This window comes from Amphiprion ocellaris, chromosome 17, assembly GCF_022539595.1.
Source record: "Amphiprion ocellaris isolate individual 3 ecotype Okinawa chromosome 17, ASM2253959v1, whole genome shotgun sequence".
In the NCBI taxonomy this organism is placed as follows: Eukaryota; Metazoa; Chordata; class Actinopteri; family Pomacentridae; genus Amphiprion; species Amphiprion ocellaris.
The window spans coordinates 9,091,063-9,117,938 of record NC_072782.1 but is presented as its reverse complement, the minus strand read 5'-3'; the positions used below and the strand labels follow the sequence as shown (position 1 = coordinate 9,117,938).

Below are 26,876 nucleotides of genomic sequence, written 5' to 3'. Positions count from 1 at the left end.
TTTTTTTTTTTTTTTTCAAAAATCAATGCTGCAACGGTGGTCTGATCAGGATCTGCTGAGGGTGTTTAACATATGTTTCTCAGTGTCTACAATAAAGTGAAGTGATCTGCACTATTTCCAATCAGTTAATGTCATTCAGTTGATTGTTTGGTCTTAAATAGAAGTCTGGATTGTGTCTTGTTTTCAGTGTACAATGATCTAAAGTAGAAAAAAACAGCCCATCCCTGCTGTGGTGAAGCTACAACTAGAGAGTATTTGGTGCTTGAAAAATGACTCAAGCCATTAAGCGATTGTAGGTTAAATTTCTGCTGTGAATCAACTCATTCTTTCAGCATTTCCTCTGCATTTATAGCCATGTTTGAACTAAACACATAGTGGGATGACTTCATTACTCACTACACATAATAACAATGCTTAACAAGTACTAATTTTAAGCGTGTTTAATGGGCTGTCTGCTGCTGCAATGCTTTAATCAGTATTTTTCTCTCCTCTTCCAGGCCGAGTTGACGGGCATTAAATGGCGTTGCTACAGCTTCCGTGGCGGCGGTGAGTACGGGCCTGTGATCTCAGCCCCGGCTCAGGACGACCCGGTTCTGCGCAGCTTCATGCGCTGTGTGCAGGCCAACCTGCTGTGCGTATGGCGACGCAAAATCAAACCCGACGCCAAGGAGCTGTGGATCTTCTGGTGGGGTGAAGAGCCCAACCTCTGTGATGTCATTCATCATGAGCTGGAAGGTGAGAAAGACGATGAAAGAGATGAAGGATGAGGCTCGCTCCTCCGCTCTATCCGTCTCAATTATTTTTTCATCCCATCGGTCTTCCGCTGTGCTCTGAAAGTTTAGGTTAGAGGCTTGCACAGACTGTGTGGTTTTACGGTTGCGTTTTATTATGTTGCTTTGGATTATATAGACTGAGGAATTATTGCACTCATCTTGTGGTTTTAGTGGATTTTATGAAAAACTGACTGAGAATTGGAGAGATTTGCGTTGGAGATGTGCTCGTAGATGTACGGCATGAATCTGAGGTGCACAAGTGGCAGATAAATGTGAGTTTTACAGTGCAGCATAATGCCTTATACATGAGCCGTGGTGGTGAGCAGCATTATGTAGATTCAAGCTCTTTAGTCGGCTGCACATTTGAGCGGAGCGCTGTTTGTTTAAGATGTGTAGGGCACATTGATCTGTTGTGTGGAGCGGTCCTATTTTTGACCCTCATGTAGCGCGTATCTGAAATGTGTTTGCTTTGCAACTCAAGTGTTTATGTGCTGCTTCAGGACTATCACTATGATGAAGCACACGGCGACGGAGTAGGTTTTTCTCGCCGCTATTTACTGCATGTAAATGTGTGTGGTTGAAAATTACACCGAGATATCTCACTTGAGAGAGTGCTACTGTCAGCACTATTGTCCCTATTTATAGAAGCATTTGCATTATCTCGCTGCGCACGTGCGTGGAAGTCTAACCTATCGACTAAGCCTCGGCAAGACGGGGAGAAGAGGAAACAGGAGAGGGATTATATTGGGTTTGGTTTAGCAGAACAACAGTCAGGAAGGGGGAAAAAAACAGGAATATTGGATGGAGAGGTTGAAGCACTAGTGAGAATTTCAGTCTTCAGTTGCCTATTAAAGCTGACTTGATGTGAAAAGGGCTTTCAGGCACTGCAGTAGGTATTTGACAGATGTTCTTGCTGCTGCTGGGAAGAAGAACCCTTTACTCTGCACAAACATGTAATAGAGAACGATATGTTGTACATTTTAATTGAGTTCTGCTAACATCACTAACATGTGTTCCTTCTCCTAAACCGCCAACATACAAACTGTAGTCTGATATCATAAGGTCTTTGTGAAAATGTAATTTTTTTTAGCACTCATTGATTTTTCAAAGATCTATGGAGGCCAGTAACGATCACAAAAACACACCGACGCAATCTGGTGAGAGCAGTCGCGGCAATTAAGCTTTCGGAGCAAAAACGTCATTCTGCCAAGCCGTAAAATAAGCATGTAGCTGTGTGGAATTTTAGCATTACCTCACTAATTTACTAGCAGCTAATGGCAGCCTAAAAACATTGATTATATCTCTCTTGGAGTAGCACACTGAGGCCCAATAAACTTGACAATAATCTTAGTCTCTTTAATTACGTTTTATGGCTATTGATTTCTATTGCAATTACCAATCCAAGATTTTTCTTGCAATTCCTCTAGTAGATATACTCTGCAAATGAATACTTATCAGCTATGTGTCTTCATGTTTCAGTTTAATACATTTAACACAAAAAACAGCATTGTTTTTTAAGTAGAAAGGTATAAAAAGAAAAAAAATAGTGGCTGAACATGTTGGTTCAGGCTATTTTATTGCATCTTCTGCTGTTTGGATTTCTTATCTGTCCCCCTTATGGCTTCTTACTAATCACTGATTTCATGGTAAGGTAATCTGCAGTTAATCATTGGCCTGTAAAAAAGCAAAAATTGTGAACAATGGCCATCACAACAAACTCCATGAGTCCTGAGTGATGTTAACAGATGTCTAACACATCAAAATAAGGAAAGGCAGGAGATTTTCATATTTGAGAAACTGGATCCATCAAATACTTGCTGTTAAATCACATAAAGGATAGTTTTTTTAACAAATAATATTTAGCTAACTACAGTCTCCTTTGCAGTGCAGCATAACCCTCTCATTAGTTAGCATGACCTTGCAGTGCCTTCATTTGACAATGGACACTGTTTTAATTGTATTTAGTGCCATTTGCTTGTCATTTTCCCCTGAACTGGACAGTTTCTGTGAGATTTTAATTGAAGTGAAAATGCTTGGGTTTAAAGTACAACACCTCCGTTTGTGAAGCCAAAGGCTGCTGGTCTTTTGACGTCAGTATTTCCACTAATTTTTCTCATACTGGCCAGTTATGGAGAGCTTGTTAGTGCGGAGGGACTTTTGAGGAGGATTATTCTACAACACAACAGATGTACGGACACATGCACACACACACACACACACACACACACACACACACACACACACACACACACACACACACACACACACACACACATACATACACACTTTCTGCATACAATTATGATTATAAGACTCCGTTACTTCTCTTGAAAAATCTCACCGGTCTCCCTGTACAATTCCTATTAAGCACTGAAAATAGCACTTGGGGTGTGAAAAGGAGTTGATAATTGTTAATTAGTGAAGCTGGATTTCTTCCAAATTAGAATCAGTTGTAACACGGGGAATATTAGTGTTTTACTAAGTCTTAAAAAGCTACACACCTTCATTTTTATTCATTGTGGAGATCTTTGATGTCAGGCTTCTCTCTCCTGTAGGGTTTCTCTCCTTCTGTCTCCCTCGTCCCGCCTCGACTTTCTCTCTTCTCCTTCACCTGTCTGTTCTTCATGTGATTTCTTCCTCGGATCTCCTTCTGTTCTTCGCTCTCTTTGTTCCTCCGCTGACCGGGCCATGACATAAAATATCTATTGATGTGATGCGTGATGTGCTGAATTGTTGTTCTGAACACATCAAGAGCAACCCTAACTTTAGATGCCGTATAGAAAAGCAGATATAGGCTACAGTAGAATAAAAAAGGGAAAACAGATGGCTTCATCTGCTATTGGAACAGAGATTCTACATAACTACAGTAGACAGACAAATATCTTGCGCTTTCACTGCAAGATGGTTGAAAATTTCCAGCATTTACAGTGAAAAGTCCCCTAAATACCTACAACGATAAACTTACCACATTGTAAATAGTGTTGGAGTTTGACTGCATTTTCTTTCAAATAAGACTTTAGGAGTCTGCATACATGTTGCTTCAAGTTAAATGCCAACATCAGCCTTTCGACATGCTCACAATGACAATATTAGTCATGGCATATTTAGCATTTTAATTAAGAAAGTGGCACTAAATGTAAAGACTAACTGAGGATGATGGCAAAGTTATTTTTGTAGATGTTTAGCCATAAGCCAAAGAAAACATCACCAGATAAAGGGTAATGGGGTCAATATGTAATTGAGGGACTTTTGAAGTCCATGGGATAGATCTTGCATATATTTTCATTGAAAGTAAAAAAAAAACAACTAATGTTTTAAAGTCCCACAATTATATATTGACCCAGTAGGTACCATGAACGTCTGAATCACTTTTTATTAGAATCCAACCAATAACTGTTGAGACCCAATCCTTGTACTTACTAATGTGGACATTTTTCTAGACAGATATTTTATCCCTACGTTTAAAAAGAAGAAATCTCTCTAAATAAATGACCGTCATTTTCCAAATTATCTCTGTACCTACAAGAACATAAGCATGACTAGCAAGCATGTCGGGCTGGTCCACATAGACAATAAAACAAATAGAAGAGAAGACTGTTATTTAATCACACGTACAAACTTGAAACCACAGATGCTGTGAACCAGATAATATTGGCCACAGCAAACAAAGAGGCGTTTCTGTTGAAGCAGTGCAGCGATGCCAAGTTGTAAACCTATAGCTGCTAGTGCTAATCAAATGTAAAGAAACTGGTGTGTATCTGTAGTTGTTGTTGCACACAGATGTTCATTACACAAAGACAAGAGATCAACCCACAAAATGAAGTTCCTATACAACTAAACTTCATTCTTATTTGGGTTTTGAAACAAACAGAATTTTATTTAGAGACAAATCTATTTTCTCACTGTATGATGTTGTAAGAAAGTCAGAAAGGCTTCCAGTTTGGAAAAAAAAAGACAGTCTGAGCAAAGAGGAAGAAGGGGAGAGCACAGGACTTCAACTCATGCCCTTGTTGTTTACTGTCAGTTTGAACTGGCTCTTTGGTTTGGTTTTGACACCAAAACTACACGGGGAGATTTAGGGGAATATCGCTCTTCGGTTGACACTTTCACAACGATAAGTGCACATTAGAAGCTTGGTAACTTTAGGCACCAAAAGCACATGATTAGGTTTAGGAAAATAACATGGTTTGGGTTAAAATACAACACTTTGACTCCATGTTTAAAGCTTTTACTCCATTTTCCAGGGTGACAAGTTCCATCTAACATATGATTGGTTGGCTGACATGGAGTGACAGCACAACAATAAGATAAATGGCAAAGAGATGTTGATATGAAATGTAGCTGTGACATGTTGGAAACAACCAGCAGAAAGTATGTTTCCCCCAAAATGTAGCTGTGAATGAAGTTTTGTTGTATCATTTTGTGAAGACAGGGTTGCACAGATACACACAAAGAAGAGATTTTGACAGTCTTCACTTTAAATAACCTTAAATGGCATTTGAAAGACCCAAAAAGAGGAAAATGTTGCTTTTGAAAATTGTCTGTATTAATGTGGACAAGGTGTAAAACCCAAAACTGCCAGCTCCATGTTGATGCTAAAGGAAGAGTTAGAGGACGACCAGAATTCTTTTCATATTTTTTTTCCAGAAGCACAATAATCAAGCTGTCTCATCTGATAGTTATTTTAATCTGACCTAAGTGATGAACCCAGAAAAAGAACAGCTAATAGGCATGCACAATCAGAGCTTCCCTGCTCTTAGTCCTATTTTAGAGTGTACAGTACAGTTTGTGAGAAGCTGCTTTTTATTGTTGTTTGTTGCTGAAGTCAGAAGGTTGTTGGGGTTGATATACTAAGAAGCCAGTTGTGACAATTGATGGCCTGTTTCTGCTAATACAGAGCAGATCCGTGTAACAAATGGAGTCTTTTTATTTTACGCTGAAAACACGCATCCATTCAGAAATGCTTTTGTGTTTGATACACATTGGATGGACCAGCTACAGCTGTCGTATTATGAATATTCAGCAGATTATTTATGTTTTGACTCATACAACAAATATTAAAGCAGCATGGATTGACATGTTTTAAATTAGCTGGCCGGTCAACTCAGGAGTGTTATCTGCCTGTGTGAATTTTCAGAAGATGCGTTCGCCGGTTACGAAGAGGATGTTGCTTAACACTCCTTGCACAACAAGTTAAAAAAGACTGACTGTACAATTTTACATTCATAAAAGAAAGAGAGCTGCTTTAACTGCTGTGTTCACCCCCTTAATAGAGCAAAATATGCAGTGAGGGTTGACTGGAAACAGGACGGGGAGTTTGGTTCAACAATTACATCATCTCAGGAAGCTCGTCTCGTTAAACCCGTGTTTACATTTTTAAGTGAAATAATGCAGGAAAAATAGAGCCTAATCGTATTTACACTGTTTTTCAGTGTATCCTGTTGGCAGTTTTAAGGACAAACAATATAAATGTGTGACTTGTTCATGGTGAGACCTTTTAAACTGAGAGGAATCCTCGATTGGGACTCACTTCAGCAGCATGAGGAGGTTACGGAGCAACCAGAGGTGAATCTGGGAACTAGAAATGTAGAGATTCAAGTTTTTTTGTCAATATCTGGAAATGATACATCAGAAATTCTATCATAAGTAACTTTACCATCATTTTCCATGGTAAAGGCATATCCTGTGATTAAATGTGATTAATCCAGGATTATTATCAACAAAAAGGTCCAGTCCAAAAGGATTTAATTTATTCCCATTCTGCATGGCTATTTTAAAAGATAGCACAAAATGTTGCCCTATAAAAGCTGTCCAGAGTCTTTAATTTTTTTGTCATTAGGGTTCTTTACTCGTCAGTGTGGTATTTTTTTTCCGGATGACGATGATGAAGTACATTGTCTAACACACAAAAGCAGTTGAGAATGGATATACACTGCAGCCTTTAAAGGGACACTTAGCGAGCCACTTAAAGTGTAACAATCAGAGTGATGTGTCATTCAAATTTGCAGATATTGTTTAAATCAGGTGCAATTAGGTAACACATTAAAGGCTATCAGCGCTACTGAAAAATGAAAACATCACAGATGATGATATATTCGGTTGGCTATTATTCAGGCAAACACAGGCAGATTTACACAGACAGGAAAGGAAGATAAGCGTTTCAGCCACTGATATTGTTTCTGGCTTGGCTGCTGCTGACCAATAGAGGCTCATATCTGAGAAAAAGGGAAAAGACATCTTCTGTTGTAGCTGAACTGCAGCTTTCACACTGTCCAATGGCACCTTTTGATGGTCAGATTTTGCAGATTTGAATGATTTCCTTAACCCTCGTGTTGTCCTGCGGGTCAAATTGAGTTTGAAAATGTGGAAAAAAAATATTTTCACATCACAAACTTCTGATGTTCATATTTTCAACTTTTTTGGGGAAATTTTTGAACATTTTTTGGTGGGAAAAAAGAAATGTTAAAAATGTTTCTTAAGAACATTCACAAAAAAATCAACCAAAATCCAGTGAATTTCTCTGGAGTTTGGTTGATTTTTTTTTTGTGAATGTTGTTAAAGAAAATATTAGAAGTTTAACTGATATATATGTAATCCCTTTAGATAGTTTCAGGATTTTTTTGGAAGATTTTTACTCATTTTTTAAAAGTATTTACAAAAATTTTCTTACCATATTTGGGGGATTTTTTAAAAAATAAAACTTTTAAGGGAAGCTTTTAAGGAATTAGAATTTTTTTCCTGAAGGTTTCGCTAGTTTTCAGAAATTTGGGGAATTTTTTTGCTGAATTTTTGGATTTTTTTCAGACAAGGAAACAATGTTTTTGGTGCCTGTAAATGAGGACAACAACAGGGTTACATGCATTTGTTTTAATGTCTACCTAATACAAAAATCTACTGATTATTGTGGCTAGCTGTTGAATGTGAATGCGCTGATATTGTTTAAAGCTGATGAATTTTTCACCGGTGGTTACGTCTAAATTAATCATGGCTTTGAGAAAGTGCCAGCAGCATGTGCAGCTATGATCCTCCCTCCTCCTCCTCCTCACTGTGCTGCAGCACTCTCTGATATTGTCTTTGGTTCAATGACAGGCATTAAGGCATCATGCTCAACTCATGGTGACTCGCTTTCTTAAAATCAGATGGCATCGCTCCTGTAATGTATGCAGCGTATTAAAGCGCAGTGTGGGCCGAGTACAGTTTGCGAGAAAACAGGATTAATGTGCTGAATGGGCTGCGTCATCAGCATGTCGCCAGCACAGCCGGAGAGAGAGTAGCATGTTTTGGACACGGAGTCATAAATATGAATGTACACACACACACAAACACGCTCGCGCACAAGAGCGCATACGCAGGCTGTCATGTAGCGACACACGCGCACACAAAACACACGCAAGGGTTCAATGTGGTGAGTGAACACACAATCTGGACGTTGTGATTATCCAACAGAAGCATCACCTACCATCCAGCAGATTTACATGCACATGCGGAGACACAAAGAAGGCTGTGTGGGGAAGTGTCATCACAACATCTACACACAAACACACACACTTCTCTTTTGTAGAAGTAGAAATGTTGCCTAACTTGATTGACGGCAATTTTATGAGTGTTTCTAAAGTACAGTAAGTCAGAGTCTCTCCGTTTGGCAGCCATCTTGGTAACACCCCTTGCAATGTTTCCCATTTTAAGTTAAAAAGGAGACAATTGGCTTTTTTGGGAAGGGGTGTGAGAAGTGTCATACAGCCTTCATCCTTGATGTTACATAATTCTTCCATAGTTTTCCACTCAGGATTTTTTAAGTGGCGGTTTCTCCCACTTACATCATTTCTCAGTGAACCTAAATAAGATCATATTAATTGTAGACTTTTCAGTTTTTAGGAATAAAATATCACCAACACAATAAATTTGCAAATGTGTTCAAGTTTCTAATTATCAAAACTGCCAAAATGACACTATTTATCAGAGACAGAAACTGTAAAAACAAAGAATCCTTCAATTTTCAATTTTCATACGTCCTTGAACATATCAGAGGTGATGTTCAACACTGAATGTTTACACAAACAAAATTCTGGAAACAAAACCAAAAAATTACACAACTGTGAAACCATTAGTGATTCAGCTGTGGAAAACAGTCACATGAAAGAACAAATTTTGAGAATTTTGGGTTGAACTGCAGGCTGTGAACATGTTTTGACTTAATTCCATATGTGTTCATTCATAGTTTTTCTGCCTTCGGTGAGAATCTATAATGTAAATAGTCATGAAAATAAAGAAAAACCATTAAATCAGAAGGTGTGTCCAAACTTTTGACTGGTAGTGTTTATCAAAAAACTGATCTTGAGCCATTTAAACAGGAGTAATTAACCCTCCTGTTGTCTTCATTTACAGGCACCAAAAATATTGTTTCTTTGTCTGAAAAATAATCCAAAAATTCAGCAAAAAAATCCCCCAAATTTCAGAAAGTTTGCAAAACCTTCAGGAAGAAAATTCCAATAATTTCTTAAACATTTCCCTTAAAGTTTTATTTACCAAAATCCCCAAAATTTGGCAAGAAAATTCCTGTAAGTATTCTCAAAAAATTTGTAAAAATCTTCCAAAAAAACCCTCCTAAAAATATCTAAAGTGATTACATATATATCAGTTAAACTTCTAATATTTTCTTTAAGAACATTGACAAAAAAATCAACCAAAATCCAGCGAATTTCGCTGGATTTTGGTTGATTTATTTTGGTGAATGTTCTTAAGAAATATTTTTAACATTTAAATTTTTTTCCACCAAAAAATGTTCAAAAATTTCCCAAAAATGTTGAAAATGTGAACATCAGAAGTTTCACTATGAAAATATTGTTTTTTTTCCCCCACATTTTCAAACTTTAAAAGGGGCCAATTTGACCTGCAGGACGACACAAGGCTTAATATCCCTGGATCTACTAACTTAATAAATAACTGCCTTTTAAAATAATGCTTCGATTAATTATTGATAGTACCAACTATACTGAAACCACATTTAAATCAAAGAATTATCTATCAGGTTTATTGGCTTCTTAATATATAATTCTGTTTGTTCAAACAGAAGCATTATTGATGGCTTTGTTCCTTTGACATGTAAGCCTCAGTAAGCCAGTGAGCCCACGTGTCTTATAGCAGAGCTCTGGCATCGATGCATCTAAATGGAATGCAGCCGTCATTAATGTGATTAGTTAGACCTGTGCTTCTCCTGCTATGACATGTCTAAATATCCACTGTGAGAAAAGACCAATTAAAATGGCTAAAAGGTCTCGTCGGTAGGCAGGTTTTAAATGACACATTAAAGCGTGTAATCAAGTGTTAAACAGATGCTTCGGGTCAACGTGGTGTGTGTGTGTGTGTGTGTGTGTGTGTGTGTGTGTGTGTGTGTGTGTGTGTGTGTGTGTGTGTGTGTGTGTGTGTGTGTTTGTGAAGACGACGGGGCATGAACCCGTAAAGAGCTGCGGCGCTGCTTTAAATGAAGGTGTATCTGTTCTGAGAGACGAATGGCTAAAAAATGTGTCTGAGTTGCGTCCGGTGTAAACATGGCTTTAGTCACGGCTGGCTGCATGCAGCGGCACAGTCAGCAGCCACAACTCACCCACCAAAGACAGGCACAGTGATTTCAAATAATAAACCACTTAGCCTGTAAAGTAAGGATGCTATTTACTGCTTTTGAAACAAAATAGTCGGATGCACACAAAGGGACATATGGGCAACATTTCAGCTCGTACATAATCTGTAGTTAATCTGCTCCTCTGAGTGGAAATGTGACGACATGGTAACAGTTTTACTGCCAGAACACATAGCACAATGCAGAAATGACGAATGGAGTCGATGAAAATGAAAATAAATCATATAGATACAGCAAATATTTTCCAGAAAGCCCCAAAAAACACTTCAATAGGATGAGCTTGTATATGCTGCTTGAATGTGTAGGGTAGTAGGGTTTTGTGGATAATTTGTAGTCCAACACGCAAAATGGATTGAAATTGTATGAATGAAGATAAATATTCTAGTAATGTATCGAAGTGAAACTGCTTTTTGCTGTGAAAAAACTCAGTTTTACTGTTACTTGTTTTGTTTTATTTCTAAGGAGTCAAGTCAATGTCACATCACAAAGTACAAAATGATGCAAGAACATTTCAGGGAATTCTGATGTTTCATTGGACTGCCTGGATTTTCTCACGACTTGCTTCGTGGTTTTCCAGTGAATATGTGTCTTTTATCTCTGTTTGACAGTGTAATCTTGTACCGTGTGATTGGCATACTATTTCATTTAACTTCATGGTTTGATTTTAGACAGAGGGGTTCCCCAGGGTTCACTTCTGGGCCTCCTGCTCTTCTCTTTTTAGACTAAAGGCTCATTCCCACCTCATGTGTCATTCATCACATATAATTGTGGATAAAATAAAATCTACTGCAGCTAATGAGACTGTCTACGTTGGATGTGTTTAATGTTAGAACGTCAAAATCTAGACTTCTTTTAGCGTCAAATGTTAGTAACAATTGATGGCGATTAAAAATGAAAAGTCAATCAAATTTGCCAGTTTGTGTTACATCTGATGTGATGTTGGTGACTCTAGTGAGAACCAACAACTAGATTCTGAATGCAACTAAATATTGGTCATTTCTGGGTGTAGTACTGGATGTGCTTTTAGCAAAACTCTCCATCATGATTCATTTTTTTGCACCACAAAAAGTGACGTAATCAAAGTGTGTTCCTTGTCACGCTTTCATTGTGAGGTTTTGAGGCATCAGAATTACACCGAGATACAACATAATTCATCTTTTATCAGGCCGTCACTTTTGGTCCGTCTCTTCACGTCGTATGGCTTTTCCTGCTGTTCAGAGACCAGCACCTCTCTACCTTTACCCTCCCTCCTCTGACAGCAGGATATATGACACATGGAATCTAGTAAAGTTTCATCTCAGCTGAACGCTGTTCATCTGTTCCAGCCTGCGAGACCCACATCACAGCAGTGATCTCAACCTGGCACGTCTCCCAAATCTTCCACCACCGTGTTCCGCCAACCTTCTTCTTCGTCTCCTCTGTAGAGCTGCGGTCAGAGCTGTCCTCGCTGTCCCTAAATTTATGGCTATGGCTGCACATACTGACTTTAAAAACAAAACTTATGCTGTCAGGTCATGCCCTAGACACCTCTCTCTCTGTTCTGGTACAATTGTCTAATTATTTATCCCTTTTGCCGGCAGTGGCCTTGCGGTCTCCTTTCTTTCCTGTGGTGGAACGACTTTCCCACCTGAGTTGGATGAGTCATTACCCCTCCTCCGTCCCAACTTCAAAACTTACATCTGAGTCACATCTCTTTCTCTCTCTCTCCTTGTGTTTTATTATACCTCTTAAAATACCCATTGCCTTGTCCAAGATTCATACTGTATATTGTCAAAACCGAAGGCCTGTTCAGTGTCAGAGCAGGTGAAATATGCGCTCGTAATGCTTAGATGCTAACGTGTTACAAAATATTTCTGTTTGTGGCTATATTTTGTCATCTATTTAAAAATTTAAAACATCCTTTTTAAATTGTTTTCCATTCCGACAGCACAAAAAATGTGTTGAAAATCCCCAACATAGCTGTCATTTAGTCTGCAGAAGCCCCCTCTTCTAAATAAGAACTCAGCAATAAGTGTTCCATGTGCTGTGCAGCCGCTGAACCTTGCAGCCCTAACAGTGGGTTGGTGATTTATGAATTTCAAATTATTCTGCTGTTGCACTCGCGCGTTGCCGCATACAAAAAGCATCAGCTTGATCTCTAAAATGGAAATGTCAGTTTGGTTTGTCAGCCCACAAACGTGCTCAATTAACAATTGGACAAGAATGCTATAATAGGATTGATTGCTGAAGAGGGCGTGGGTGTAGCGTTATCTAGTTAGGAGTTTCTCTACAGCGGAAAACTAAACGCTGATGACTTTGATAACACCATAGGCGGTGCTCCTGTGTGCCACCAAAGCAGCATGTGGTCAAGGTGAATGCAGGAGCACGAGGAAGAGTTAGAGGGCTATTCACTTAACCGTGCGTGGCAGGTGTTAGCGATTTAATCTGTGCTGCATGGACAGAATTATTCCATCTGAGCGTGCTGAAATATTCATCATGTGCATCCCAATCAGCTCCATTTAAAATGTTTGTATTTCCCTTGTTTTAAGGCTCCCACTGGAAATGAATCCACCAAATATCTATATGTATTTTTCTTTTTACCAAGGGTAAGACTTCCACCACCCTGAGTTTTCCCTTTTTCTTTCTTGAAACTGTAGTAAAGCTGAGAGGAATACAAAGTAGGGGAAATCCAGCAGAAAAAGATTCTGACTGGAATCAATCCTAGCTGGGGGTGAATGTTGTTCCAGAGACGAGAGTCTTACCCACACTGTCTCAAGGAAATTATGTGCATATTTAATTCAAAAATTGTCTTTAAGACTGCAAACTAAACAGCACAGGGATATAAGGTGCCAGGGAGATAATTATACACCATATATCAAATGTTTATTTGCAGAATTTACTAATAAATCAGTCACCTGTAAAGCATATTTCCTCGTTATCTTACTTCCACGTCTTTCAGCATCGTTCAACATATTTCTGCAGTTACCGGCGAGATACAGTAGCAGTGAATTTAAAAACCTCGGTTGTGCATATCCATTATCGGCTCAGTGGTTGGCTGGTGCAACAAAGATATGCGAGCAACAAGTGGATTACAGCGGCATTGCTTATGAGAAAATAATCAAGAGATAATGGAATTAACAGAACAGAAAGGGAGAGTGTGAATTGGACATTACTTCAGGCACTGGGTTTAAACAAGGTGAAACGAACAAGTCTCTGCCAAATGTGTAGGTAGAGTGTGATGGTCTGCCTGTCTGCTGTGCTCCAAAGCTGCAGCTGGGTGCTGTGCCCTTCAGAAACCGAGCTGGTTGCCATATTTTGTGGAGCCAGAGGGGCTGTGGAGTGTGTATGTACACACCGTGACAGGCTGTGTGTGGCTCGACTGCGACTGTTACCATTCCTTTAGTGTGTCCGTAATTGGCCGAGTGTGTGTGTGTGTGTGTGTGTGTGTGTGTGGGCAGGCAGAGGTCACAAGGTAATTGTCCTGTGAAAAAATGCTTGCCAAATGTATGTGTGTGTAGCAGAGCGCAGGAGGGAGGGCTAACCTCTGCCTCCATCTGTCCACGTCTGGCTGTGAACTCATAATCTGGCCTGTGGAGACAAACCCTTTTCACCACTTGCCACCTGCTTCAGAAATACAGGTTAGATTGAGGTTATTACTGTTATGGATCTGCTGGCGAGAATGCTCAGTTATTAGAGCGGCGTACATAATTTCCTGTTTATTCCGCGGCTCCGCCTGACTCCTCTGGATTTGCATTTTACACATAGAGCAGGCTCATAGTTTTATTGAGGGCACTTTCCAGTGTGTGCGGGAGCAGAATGAATTCCTGACACGAGGAGCTTTTCAAGTACTATCTTATTGAGAAAGTGTTATGCCTACACCAGATAAGTGCTGGTGCTTTTATTTGTTCTAATTATACGCACCTGACACTGCTTACATGTTTAAAAGAGATGGACTTTGACAGTCACCGAGTCTGCATCAGTCAAAACATTTGTGCTCGTTATTCTCCTGCATTACAAAAGAAGAAAAGAGGAAAGCAAATGTGAGCTTCAAAGGACTATTTTTTACTCTGAGTGCAAACCAGTTTACCGTCTGCTGGAACTACATCAGATAAGATAAATTAATTCATCCAGGACAGATATTTACACACTCGCATCCTCTTCAATTAAAATTTAAAGTCTGTCTAATTAAAGAAAGAGTTTGATATTTTAGGAAATGCACTCACTGAAGTGTAAAAACAACAATTAGTGGTTTTGTGGGAGGTATGTGCGATGAAATAGTCCCACAACATACATCAACAAATTTCAAGTTTTGCAGTTTTTGTATGGAATGAACAAGCTGGTAGCTGGTAGGTGGATTGTGTTGTGTTTCTCCACAGTGTTTATATCAAGCTGCACCAATATATCAAATTATTCTCTAGTTTGCTGTTGTTTTATTGTTTTTGTCATTTTTTTGGCAGAATTGTCAAGTAGATGTGCAATTTATAGAAACTTCCAAATACAGTGACAGATATTTAACACCTGTCCACCTAATAACACTATTATATCCTGTACAGTATCACCAGTCCTCTACTTATGGCTGTCCTCGAGTCAAGAGTTTTGTTGAAGTGCACCTCGATGGCGTCCATTTTATCTACCTGATTATCGCAAGTAGGATTCAAACTGGTTATAGGGTGCGCTCTTGGTTTGTAGGGTGAGTTGGAGCCAGGTGATCATTTTAATGATGGCAGTGAGCAGCTCAGTGTATTGTGCACTTTAAAATTAAACGTCTAACAGGGCTGACACATTCTTAGATCCGTCAGAGGAGATTAAATTTTCAGATCTGCCATGTATCTCCTCAGCTGTCCTCTAGTGCCCGTATAATACTGTTTTTTTAAGCCTGAAACAGATTTTTTGAGTAATTCTCCTATTGATATATAAGCCAATATATTTATATATATTCTTATACAGTATATGCTAAAGTAATATTGAGAAGGGAAAATGATGGGTTCATTATTTATTAACTTTCCAGCAATGTATTTCTCAAACTACGTAGCAGCAACCACTTGACTCTGCACCACTCTCTGCTCAGCTGTGATACGTGCTCTGCTGCATGTGCTGCAGATAGCACTGATAGTGCTGCAGTGAATGGAGTTGGAGCTGCTCTGCTGGACAAACTGTCTCCACAAAATTACAGTTCTGCACAACTAAACTGCATTCTCACATAGGTTTGAAAGGAACTTAATTTTGTTTGGAAAGAAGCATAGTTTGCAACCTGTGATGTGGTGGAAAAGACGCCCAGTTTGAGAGACACATGATCTGAGTTCAGAGTCAGGAGGGGTGGATGGTGGAGTAAACCAAAAACTAGACTTTCACCCCTAAGACTAAAGTTTGCATCCCATGATAGACAAGAAGCTATTAGTGTCAGAGTTAAGTTTCATTTTTTTTCTCCACTGTTTACTTTTGGTTTTCACTTCCTGTCTGGTTATATTCAGGCGTGGTTAGGTTTAGGAAAATATCATGCAGTTGTCAGACACTTCTACATGGTAGAATCTTAGTTAAGTTAATGCAGTTGCTTGGTTATGGTGTGGAAAAATGTCATAGTTAAGGTTAACATGCAACCCTTTTCCTACACGTTTAAAGTGTGTCCTCCATTTCCTGGGTCAACAGGGTGACAAGTCCCGCCCCATCAAATATATGATTTGTTGGCTGAAAGGGAGCGACAGTGAAGCTGTAAAATAAGCGACAAAGATATGTTGATTCGAAACGTGTTTGAGATACACTGCAGACAAATGTAATCAAGCAGAAAATCTGTTTACAGCATAATTAAGAATGCAGTTCAGCTGAATAGGATGTAATTTTGTAGCGACTGGGTTGACCTTGTGATGACGCTATTTCTAAATTAACTTGACCATTATTTCTTATTGAAAACTAAGGTGTTCATATTGAGTGACACATATGCTGATACTGATGCGTCTGTGACAGGCCAGTATCGGGCAACGGACACGTCGTTTAATTGTCATTATCCATCATAATAATACCATTATTCAGTTAACCAAGAGGAGAAGTTGCCACCGGTGACGGTACATTAGTTCACAGCGTTGCTCTCTCTGCTCAGCGCTGTGCTTGTGTGATCCCTCCATGCGCAGCAAAATGCATGAGTCATGTGCAAACACGTTGAACTGATCCTCACAGGATGCACGTTGAATGCTGTCGCAGAGGAAAGAGTGTGTTTCTGACCCGTAATGTGGGTGAAAGTGGTAAATTGCTTTCCGCACAGGTTTTGTTGGAGAGCCTTTAAGGTTATGGCTTGTAGTCATAAATCGGTAAATAGGAATTGGATGAAAGGTGTTAAAGATTAACAAGATGAGGGCCACACGGGTCAATTAGGGTGAAATAAAACAGGCAGGAAGTGAATAAGAGAAAGTCAGTGAAAGTGCAAGTGTGAGGCACTTCTGTGAATGTGAAAAGGTCGTTTTTATGGGCTGGTTTTAAAGAGAAATATTCATGGTAAGAGCAGCAACCGGCTACTTTGATTTTTTATAGATTGGGAAGCATATATTCACCACCACTGGCCATTTCTATAAATTCAGTAACATGAGCATACTGTGTTTTTGCACTGAAATGTTTCCCTTTTCTGTGAAGAACAAGTTTCAACCTTTATTGATTCATAATAGAGAAAAGTCTTCTACAAAAATCAGCCTAAATCCAGCCTTGATTTAAAATGACTTCTTAGCCCCTTTTCCATGTCAAGTTTTACTTGGCATTCATTCTTTCCTCTCTCCATCCTCTCCCTCCCTCCCCCCTCTCCTCCCACCACTCCTCCTCTTTTCAGGCTTTGTTGTGCTTTATGTTTTTTTCCTCCTCCCTTGTTTTTTTCGGGGTTTGCTCTCTGTGATGTCAGGGTGGCGAATGTCTGCAAGCACGCTCAGTTCCTTGGCAAATAAAAGGTGTGGGTGTACGGTTGCCAATCAAGGCCTACTCCTTCTCTTTATGTCTTCGGGGTTTGTCTTAGGAGCAACTCTCAGAAGCACAAACTCAAACAGAGGGAATGAATAATTAGCCTCCCCGAATTTTTTTGCCTGAATCGGGAACTAGGTCGCCGGCTGACACACGTCTCAATAGGAGAACAAGCTCGCTGAAAGAGGGAGACCTATGGAGTTTAGAAGAGCCCCCTGAAGGAACGCTGCCGCTTCACCTCCTGAGAAGAGGCGACTTCTTACAGAGGCACAGAGAAGACGCATGCATTTGACTTTATTTTTTTTTCCTGTCTGGCATTGGCTGGTGAAAAAATGAGTCACATGTGGAAAGCAGCAATTCCATGATAGCAAAAAAAAAAAAAAAAAACAAGCAAGAAAAAGAAGGGAGGAGGAGGAGGAGGGGCGGGAAGACGAAGAGGGAGGGAAAGGACAAGGCACAGATACATGTAGTGAGGGAGGGAGTGTGTGTTAGTGTGTGTGTGTGTCTGTGTGTGTGTGTGTGTGTGTGTGACGGGAATTCGTGCTTCAAAAAGAAGAAAAGAAGTGGCTTGTTTGGAGGGAGAGGAGAACATCTGCGATTTCTCTTTAGGCAGTTAGATATGCAGTTGGTGTGGTGTTCTGCACATGTTTCTGCTTTTTTTCTCTCTCTCTTTTTTTGAGTTTCTTTTGGCCGTGTTGCCAGCAAAAACAACATACACTTTTTTTTTTTTTTAAAAGAAAATTGGGCAATTCACACCTCCTGTTCACATCATTTCTCATCTCAAATCTGCGAGAAGAGATCAGTCTGTTCTTCAGCTGTGACTACGTCGACCAGGATGGACAAATTTACTTAGAAAATCACAGTGCGAAGAAGAAAAAGAAAAAAACATGCTTATGTGGGGGGGAGAAACTTTATCCTCTGAGTTTCTCTTGACAGAAGGAGGGGGCAGATACATGTGAAGAGAGGAGGGAAAATGAAGCGAGGAAACGAAGCACACTGAGGGGAAAAATTGCCTCAGTCATGTTTACTTGTCTGCAAATTTGTGGGGAAGGACGGAGAATCTCTGATTTCCCTCCTCCTCTTCTTCTTCTCTCCTCCCCTTGACGGCTGTCAGGGCGTGGTCCATGACCTCCTGACCCTGCAACCGCCAATGTGTGTGTGTTTGTGAGAGCGAGAGAGTGACTCGACGGTACGGGTGAAGTTTCCCAGCTGCACGGGTGGAAGGGGTGGGAGCTTTTCCTTCACGAGCTTTCAGATTTGAAAGAAAAGCCACAAACTGAAAGAATGAGAGCTTTGTGCATGTGTGTGCATGTGTGTGTGTGTGTGTGTGTGTAGGTGTGTGTAGGTGTGTGTGTGTGTGTGTGTGTGTGTGTGTGTGTGTGTGTGTGTATATATGTGTGTGTGCACGCCTTTGAGAGGGAAAAGAGATAGAGACAAAATGAAGAACAGACAGGAAAAAGGAGTTTTGTAAGACGTGGAAGGAGAAAGCAGGGAGGTCATGAGGGAATCGGTGTAAAACGTTGAAATGGTGAAAAAGTGTGAACCAGAGTTGAGGGGTGGAGCAAACTGTGAGATGGAGGGTTAGAGGGAAGTATGAGGGGAAGAAGGAGGGGAAATGAGAGGCGGTGTGACTTGTCTGTTTGCATGCAGGAAGATCAACAGTTTAGTGGCATATAGGCTTAATAGAAATCCCTAAAAACAACAGGGCTGTTTATGCATTTTTCATCGGTGCGTTGCCTGCGCTGCTTCTTCCAAAGGCAGCCGTGTCAAGAAGCTGCTTCTCTTGATTAAGTTAGAAAAAAAGCAAAGACGTTCCTCAATCTTGAGGAAGGCTGTTGAACTTTAACAGGCCTTTATGTGATGATTTGGAAGCACAATAAACAGACTGTGGCACTTACAAGAGCTGTTGGACTCCACTTTTGATGTGTCTATATGCGTGCAAGATTAATGTTCGACACAGGCGTATAGATCGTGGGCTGATGTTAATGCTGCCGTAGGCTGACAGCTTGGCACCTACAATATACTTCCATTTCACATTTCTACTCCAAGAGCATTTTATTTTATTTATCTGACAGTCTTGCCCACAATAAAAGCTTAAAAGCATCTGATAGCGAGGAGCTCAGAGCGGGTCACGCCACAGCACCCTGACAGTCTTCTGTAATAACAGTAAGGTAATGAAAGAAAATGCTACAACTTGCACTACACGGGCAAATACTTGTTTTAATGCTCTGCACCCCTATCGGTTTTTCCTCCTGTCACATTTTCACTCGCTGTGAGTTCATTTTTTCACTGCAATAGAAAGTCCTGCACCTCAGTGGAAACAGCACAACCACGACTAGAAGTACAGAGAACTCGTGTTTTTGTGCAGTACAAGCAGATTGTAATGTAAAAAAAGCTAAAAATGAAAGTTGATGTTTTAAAAAAATATTTATATCAATAAAAATGGAAAAATCTGCAATCAGCATGCAACAAGATTTTTGTTCCCACAGGTGTTAGGAATGCTGTAAAGAAAAAGGCGGCTCTGTATACTAAAGATATTTACATTTTTAATCAGTTTCCATACTTATCTCCTATCTGCTCTGCAGCTTGCAATGCAGACAAAAAGTCCCTGAATTTTTTGTTATAGGACTTGTGGTTGCAGCTGAGTCACTTGTGGCTTTTCGGTTATACAGAGAAGTGCAGAATTTTTAGTGTTTTCACAGAATCTGGTTAGAGCAAACTGATATGTTAGGTGAATTTTTATATGAGACATGTACAGTAAAGGGATTTTGATGAAATATGATTGTAAAGCTTAAATTTGGTTTATTTTGGTGGCAGAATTTCGGGTCACAAATGGATACTTCAAGGAAAAATTAGAAAGAAAAAATCCAGCGATTCTTCCTATTTTACAATTTCTCTGGTAAATGGTGTAATTTGGGTTATTTTTTTAAGATAACAAACCCACTGGTGGGTTAAGAGGGTTAAATGTTTGTGTGTCGTGACAATTCAGAGTCTAGAAATAGGACTGTATAATGTTCATATTGCAAAGCCCTTTTCTTTCCTACATGCATAGAATTGACCTGATTATATGTAATCGTTCAAACAACAAAGGAATACTCAAAGCAAAAAAAACAAACAAAAAAAATAAATAAATACGAATAGCTCTCCACCAAATCTGCTTTCAGTCTGACTTATAGATTAGTTTTATTTTGCTTAAGGACGTCAGTATTCTGCTGCACAGGCTAAGCCAAATTTATTTAACAGCAAAGATGACTTAAAAAGTGAAGCTATATATGCTTATGTTTTAAAATCCATGCTGGAGGATTAAGTGGAATGAATACTATTGTTGTTTCCCTCCGTCTTCCTTTGTGAAGATCTGCCAGCTGCCTTTGATATCTGCAGTTTGTGAGGCCTCCCAGCCTGCATCAAGTGACTGCAACGGGCCAAATTGATTTTTTCCCTTGGCGTTTTTATCACAAGCATAGAAATGCTGATTTTGTTGCAGTAACCAGCCAATCAATGTCTCCACAATAGCCTGCTGTTCTCCTATAGGGACTACAGCTGTTTGCTGAAACAATTAGCCATCATGAAAACTACATGTTTACTGAAAACCTCCACATGTTGTCTTGGAGCCTCCGTTATCTGTCAGGAATGTGTTTAGTCATGCTTCACTTAAAGCAGGGATACCCTACTGAAACGTAAACAGAATGATAGATTAAAGAATTTTGTAGCTGTTTGGTTTATTCAGTGGAGCTTTTTATTTTTTGTCACTGTTTTTTTTTATTGTGCATTTCTTTCGAATAATTGGGATTAACAACACTGTTTGGTGAAGCCTCTGAAATGAATTCCCACACTGCTGTTACAATGGCCAGTTCTTTCATCAGCTGTATCTGCTCAGATTTAATCTTCTATGATCACAATTCTGGCATAAATTGCAGAGATTTGAGATTTTTTTTTAGAAGGAGTCTCTCACAACACCGTCGAAACCAAACTGCAACCTCTTGGTTTGAAAGATAAACTAATGCAGATGTGCCAAAACTGCAGTTCCTCGGACGGCCACTTGAGACTGAAATGACATCATGTGGAGCAGGTCATGTGATCTGAAATCAACACATTTCCTTGAGAGGTGTTTTTGTAATGGTAACTTAGTTGAAAGTGGAATTTTTGAATAAGCAAATTTTATTATTGTTTAGCTAATTATAAGATGTTTGTTGTTAAATTCGGACGGTTATTTAGTTGACATTTTAGTGATAATCAGTCTTTTTTTATTAATAACTGATTGTTTCTATAATAAATAATTATGGAATTGGTAAAGACATGATCATAATGAACATGATTTTTTTTAACGTTTAATAAAAATGTATACAAGATATATCCCATGGATTTCAAAAATCCCTCAATTACATTTTGACCCTGTAACTGTAGCAGCGTAGCAGTGCATTAGCAACAAAACTGCTGTTTCCACCAGGCTGTAGTTATGCTTATTGCTAGCCAATTTTGGCGTAAAATGTTTATGTGGCCCTTTTTTTTCTGGATAAAAGGAGCCAACAAAGCAGCGCCCTACATCAAACATCTGCAACTGTCTGTTAAGTAAAAAAGAAAAAATGGATAAAAATTGAGTCAAAATTCAATTCCACTTTATCTGATACGCTCATTACGGGAGACTGATGGCTGCCATTTGAACATTGTTGTTCTTACAGCGTCTGAACCATGTGTGGCTGCTGTGAGATATTAAATTCAGCATGATGAATAGCCACACGGTGATGTCAGGGGCCAGGCATATTTGCTGATTGGCTGTTTTGACTAACTATTGATCGCTACGGCACTTTGCGAGACTTCCCTGAAAAATGTGTCCCCGTGCTCTGAGTGCTCTGAGGACCAGACAAGGACCGAGACAGACACCCGAGGCACCGCCGTGAATGAACTGCCACTCGGTGCGCCTGAGAGAGGAGAACTATCCATCTCTGCCTCATCCTTGAGAGAGAGAGAGAGCTTGGCTGTTGTCAGTCTCTCTCCCCCCTCTCCCTCGTCTCCCCTCTAGTGGCAGTTAGGAAGCCCTGTGGAGTCCTGCTAAGCCTCTCAATAGCTGCCCTGCCTCCCACCTCGAGGCCCATTCACTTCTAATGAGGTGCTCAAGTGTCTGTGGCTTAACATGAGGGTCAACACACAGAAATGGTCCCTTTTACACGGCCAGCTCAGCCATTCTGGCAAATGCTAAAGTGATTAATCATGTTATGCTGTTATATTCTAATCTGCTGGTGTTTCATTTTAATATGCATCCGTTAAAATGCTTGTCAAAGTTTATTTTCTTCGCCGCAGACATTATAAATATTTACTGCCTTTCTGTGTAGCTTGCTTACATGACATTTTGCTTCCATCCACACCAACAAAACAATAAGGTTAACTACTTTATTCTACTGTATTGCTGTGATTTGCTGGATTCTTGACTCGTGCGTATCCCAGCACAACTGGCTGCTTGACACTTGACACGGTATTTTGACATCTGCAGGTGTACGCTGGATGAATGGACATGAACGGAAGCATTGCTTACCTCAGCCTGAACAACACTCAAAATATCAAGGTGTCCAACAGACCTCATGCACTCCAGATGGCATTACAGACAACTAACAAAAGCCCTTTAGCTGCAGACGCTCTCAAATCTCACAAACCTCTGGAATGGCAAGTTGTGTATGATGGTTTGTCAGTATCTTCCCCTGATGTGGTGGCGTGCAGCCTGTGAAAATAATGTGAGCTCCAGGTGAGTCCAGCTTCCTTTAATTGCATGGATTAAACTAGTATGAACAGGCCCAGGGAGCGTTCAGTCTCAAGTTGATGTCGAAGACTGGTTGGTTAGTTAGAAGGAGAAGAAAAAACTTTGAAAAGTGGGTAGAAAAGAAGAGGAGGAGTGAGTTTTAGATCTGTTGCCTTTGGATGATATTTAACCTTCTGAAAGGCATGTTGTCTTTAAAAAAAAAAATCACCAACATTACACTATTTATCAGAGCCAGAAACTGTTAAAATGGAAAGAATTGTCAAATTTTAAACTTTCCAGTGATCCCTTGCAGTATCATCAGGAAAATGTATCAAATTTCAGCTTGAACTGAGGATGCTTAATCAAAATCTCTTTATTCTACTTGTCTCATTTAAAAAATTGCCAAAAACTGTTTGCATTTATCAGGTTCTATGACAAAAAATTGGCTTTCCTTGGTGCAATCGGAAATCTATGCCTGACTCAGCTGCGACCAAGAGTCATGTGGCAAAAATACTGGGACTTTTTAGCTGAACTACAGCCTCTGTAAAAAAAAAAAAAAGAAAAAAGAAAGAGATAGATGACAAGTCTAGGAATAAATTAAATATGTAAGTAGTAAAACATCTGTAGTATATAGAGCCAACATTTTTAAAGTTATCGTAACACTAGAAAATGTTGTCAATCATGATTCAATTTTTTCCATTTTTTAAAAATGATATAATCAAAGTCAACGTTTGTTTTTTTGGTATGATTTATGGCATTCTAAGTGAGTCATACTGTACAGTAGAGATTTTTGAGTTCTCTTTACTTCTAGCCACGGTTGTGCTGTTTTAATAGAGGTGCAGGACATTATATTGCAGTGAAAAATGAACCCACAGTGAGGAGAAACAAGATGGGAACAGAAAAAGAGTAGAAACTGCTTTGAGTTCAGGGGGTTCATTTTTTCAAGTTTAATTTTTAATAAGTGCTGCTGGTTTCTTGCTGTTTATTTATTTTTTTGTAACTGATCAAAACTTGTCATTTGGACACCTAAAGCTAAAAGTACACTGTCAGAAATGCGCTGGGTACTTGAGGCGGCATCTCCAACTGTTTTTGTAACCCACAATCCAACATTCACACCCACTTCACAGAAAGATCACATATAGCTCCATAAAACTGAGGAGAACTGCAAAGTCAGGTTATAATTCTCATCACTCCGAGCGATCCCTTTCGAATGCAAGTAATCTCTTCTGTCCACCCCTGCAGTCAGTGTTTTATTTAATCTCTTTATGGATTATTTATATCCGGCATCGCCATCCATCCGAGGTTATGTGCTCGTATTTGGATAAAGCCCAAAAGCATAAATCCGGGTGTAAATGGACCCAAGACACACGTGTGATTCCATCATACGGACCACCAGTGGAGCTGCTTGTAAACATTTGCTTAAATAAATGGCAACCTGTAAATACAAGGCATCCTGACTGTGTTCAGTTATGTAAGCTGAAATAAACAGTTTCCGTTGCGGTCTGTGCATTCAGACAAACAATGTGAGAGGACAGTATTGAAGCAAATTCTGGATGAGATGTTTGACAGTTTATTCACGGTGCAGTTTGTCCATGAACCTCAAAATGATGAGGAAATACACATTACTAATATAGTAAATTAATACAGTTGGTCTCATAGGATCACATTTGAATGCACAGTTTGAGAAAGTCACTACTCATTGGACACGATTACAAAGTTAAAGTCATTACAGAAGTAAAGGAATAATCCAGGATTTGAGGGAAAACAGGCTCTTTTATTCCCGTCTTGATTAATATCCATTTAACGTGGTTCAGCAGAGCAGCTGATGCTCACAGATTTTTATTTTGATTCGCTTTCAGTTAAATTTTTTACTTTTAATTCTGTGCTGAAACGCGAGAGGCTAATTGCGATTATGTGAGTCCGCGGAGACAAAATGTGTTTTCGTGACGATGTGCGCAAAACAGTTTCAGACACCACGTCCCGTTCATTCATTTATTTCCCAGTGACTTATGGGAAAACACTTGGCACTTAGCACTTAGCATCCATCCATCCGCAGCATCCCAGACATCAAAAGATTTGTGTGTGGTGTTGCTTCGTGTGTGTGTGTGTGTGTGTGTGCGCGCTGTGTTGAATGAACTAAGTGACTGTCAAATTACGTAAGGGTGTGGGATAATTCTGTTTCTCTGCACAGTTGGCTCTTTTTTGATTGTCATGGTTGGCGAGAAGCCAATCCACGCAGAAACACCAACACACACAAACGCTCCCTTTTTACTTTCAGCATCATACAGAGCTCATTTTCATTCCTTTACCTTTCTTTTTTGTCTCTCTCCTCATCTATGTTTGCCTTTCTCTCCCTTTCACGCTAACGGCTCCCTTCCACTCCAACACAAACTTCTCAGCGCACATTCACACACAGCATTTTTCTAGCAGGTTTATATTCGAGAATCTCATTTTGCTCTTGATGTTGACATAATGGCCCCGGCTAGATCCTCTCCATTCTCTCTGATTACGCCACTGACTCTACATTAATACAGTAGATATCCTGAAAAATATAAATTACTGCTGTCAACATGCTCCTTCCTAATGATGAGCTCTGGAATCAGCATCACTCCAAATTAGCGCTGGACTGACTGGTGAGATGATAAATAAATCAAAGAGTTCGCTTATGTGTCAATTTTGTTTACCGAATTAAAAATAAATGAAAAAAATTGTAAAAAAAAAAAAAAAGAAAAAAAAAGCTGACGAATGTAGAAATGCTGTTTGTGGAGGAAACCAATTACCAGTTAACTGTGAACAAAGGCCTGTGAGTGATCTGTCATGTCTGTCTTGACTTGATGAGGAAATCTTGGGCTCTCCTCGTCTTTGCATAGTGCTGCAGCCTTGTGCATTTAGTGATTCTTCTTTGTTGTTTTCAATAATTCATTTCCTTCCCTGCATGCTCGTGATGATTGCCCCCCTCTTGAGTCTATAAAATGTGTTTGCACATTGGAGAGACTCCTCAGAGAAGCAGTCGTTCCTTCTCTATCGCCGGCCAACCTTGTCTTGACATATCGTACATACAGTAACACACAATTTATATGTTTTTGCTTCTCATTTACTCCTCTCCCTCTTCTCATCAGTACGCCTTTTGCATGCCAACAGAGATGCTCGAGGCTTCTAGTGTTCACACCAGGTCATTGCTGACATGCTTTGTAGCAGTAATAATAGAACCCATGCGAATAAACCACCATCTGCATTACTTAAAGTGGATATATTCTGCGCACGTCTGCCAATTCGCATTTATTCGGCAAAACCTCAGCTGCACGCACAATCCTCACAAAGTTCTTGTTTGTTCTTTATTCTGTTTTTCTTCTATTCCCCCCTCAAGTGAAATTCCCCCATCGTCAGAGCCAGTGATAGAAAACTGCAGTGAATTTAGTGCGTGAAGAAGTAATGAAGGGGGAAGTTGTGTAAGGGAATATCGAGAGCTGCTGTGTTGACATGGCCTGGGTCGCTGCCAGCCGCCCGTTCTTCTGCTCCACTTTGACCTTAGCTCAGGAGAGGTGGGGTTTTTCTGGCTGCAACTTGACGCCGCTGTTCCAGGCGGTGCTGACGGGGGGGAAGAGATGACCCAATACATGTAGATAGAAAGAAGACTCACACAAACAATTAGAGAAGTCACCAAAGGCTTAGCGAGCTGGCATGTACTTACTTTTGTGAGTCTGTGTTTAGATAAATACATACTCTCATGGCACAACACTCACACCCTGGTCCCTTCTCTTGCCTCTTTGCCTGACTCACCCCCACAACTATGCAAGCAACTCCAGCTCAGTCACCTAAT

At 39.8% G+C, this 26,876-nt stretch overlaps 1 protein-coding gene across 4 annotated transcripts in view; it reads left to right on the top strand.

Annotated features, from left to right (window-relative positions):
• Positions 1 to 26,876, top strand: part of LOC111575345 (mediator complex subunit 13L) — a 90,320-nt gene that overhangs the window by 17,921 nt on the left and 45,523 nt on the right. For all 4 annotated transcript variants that reach the window (XM_055019339.1, XM_023280396.3, XM_023280394.3 and 1 more), the window contains exon 2: positions 498 to 735. In XM_055019339.1, coding sequence (XP_054875314.1) covers positions 498 to 735 — 238 coding nt within the window. The remainder of the gene's footprint in view (positions 1 to 497; positions 736 to 26,876) is intronic.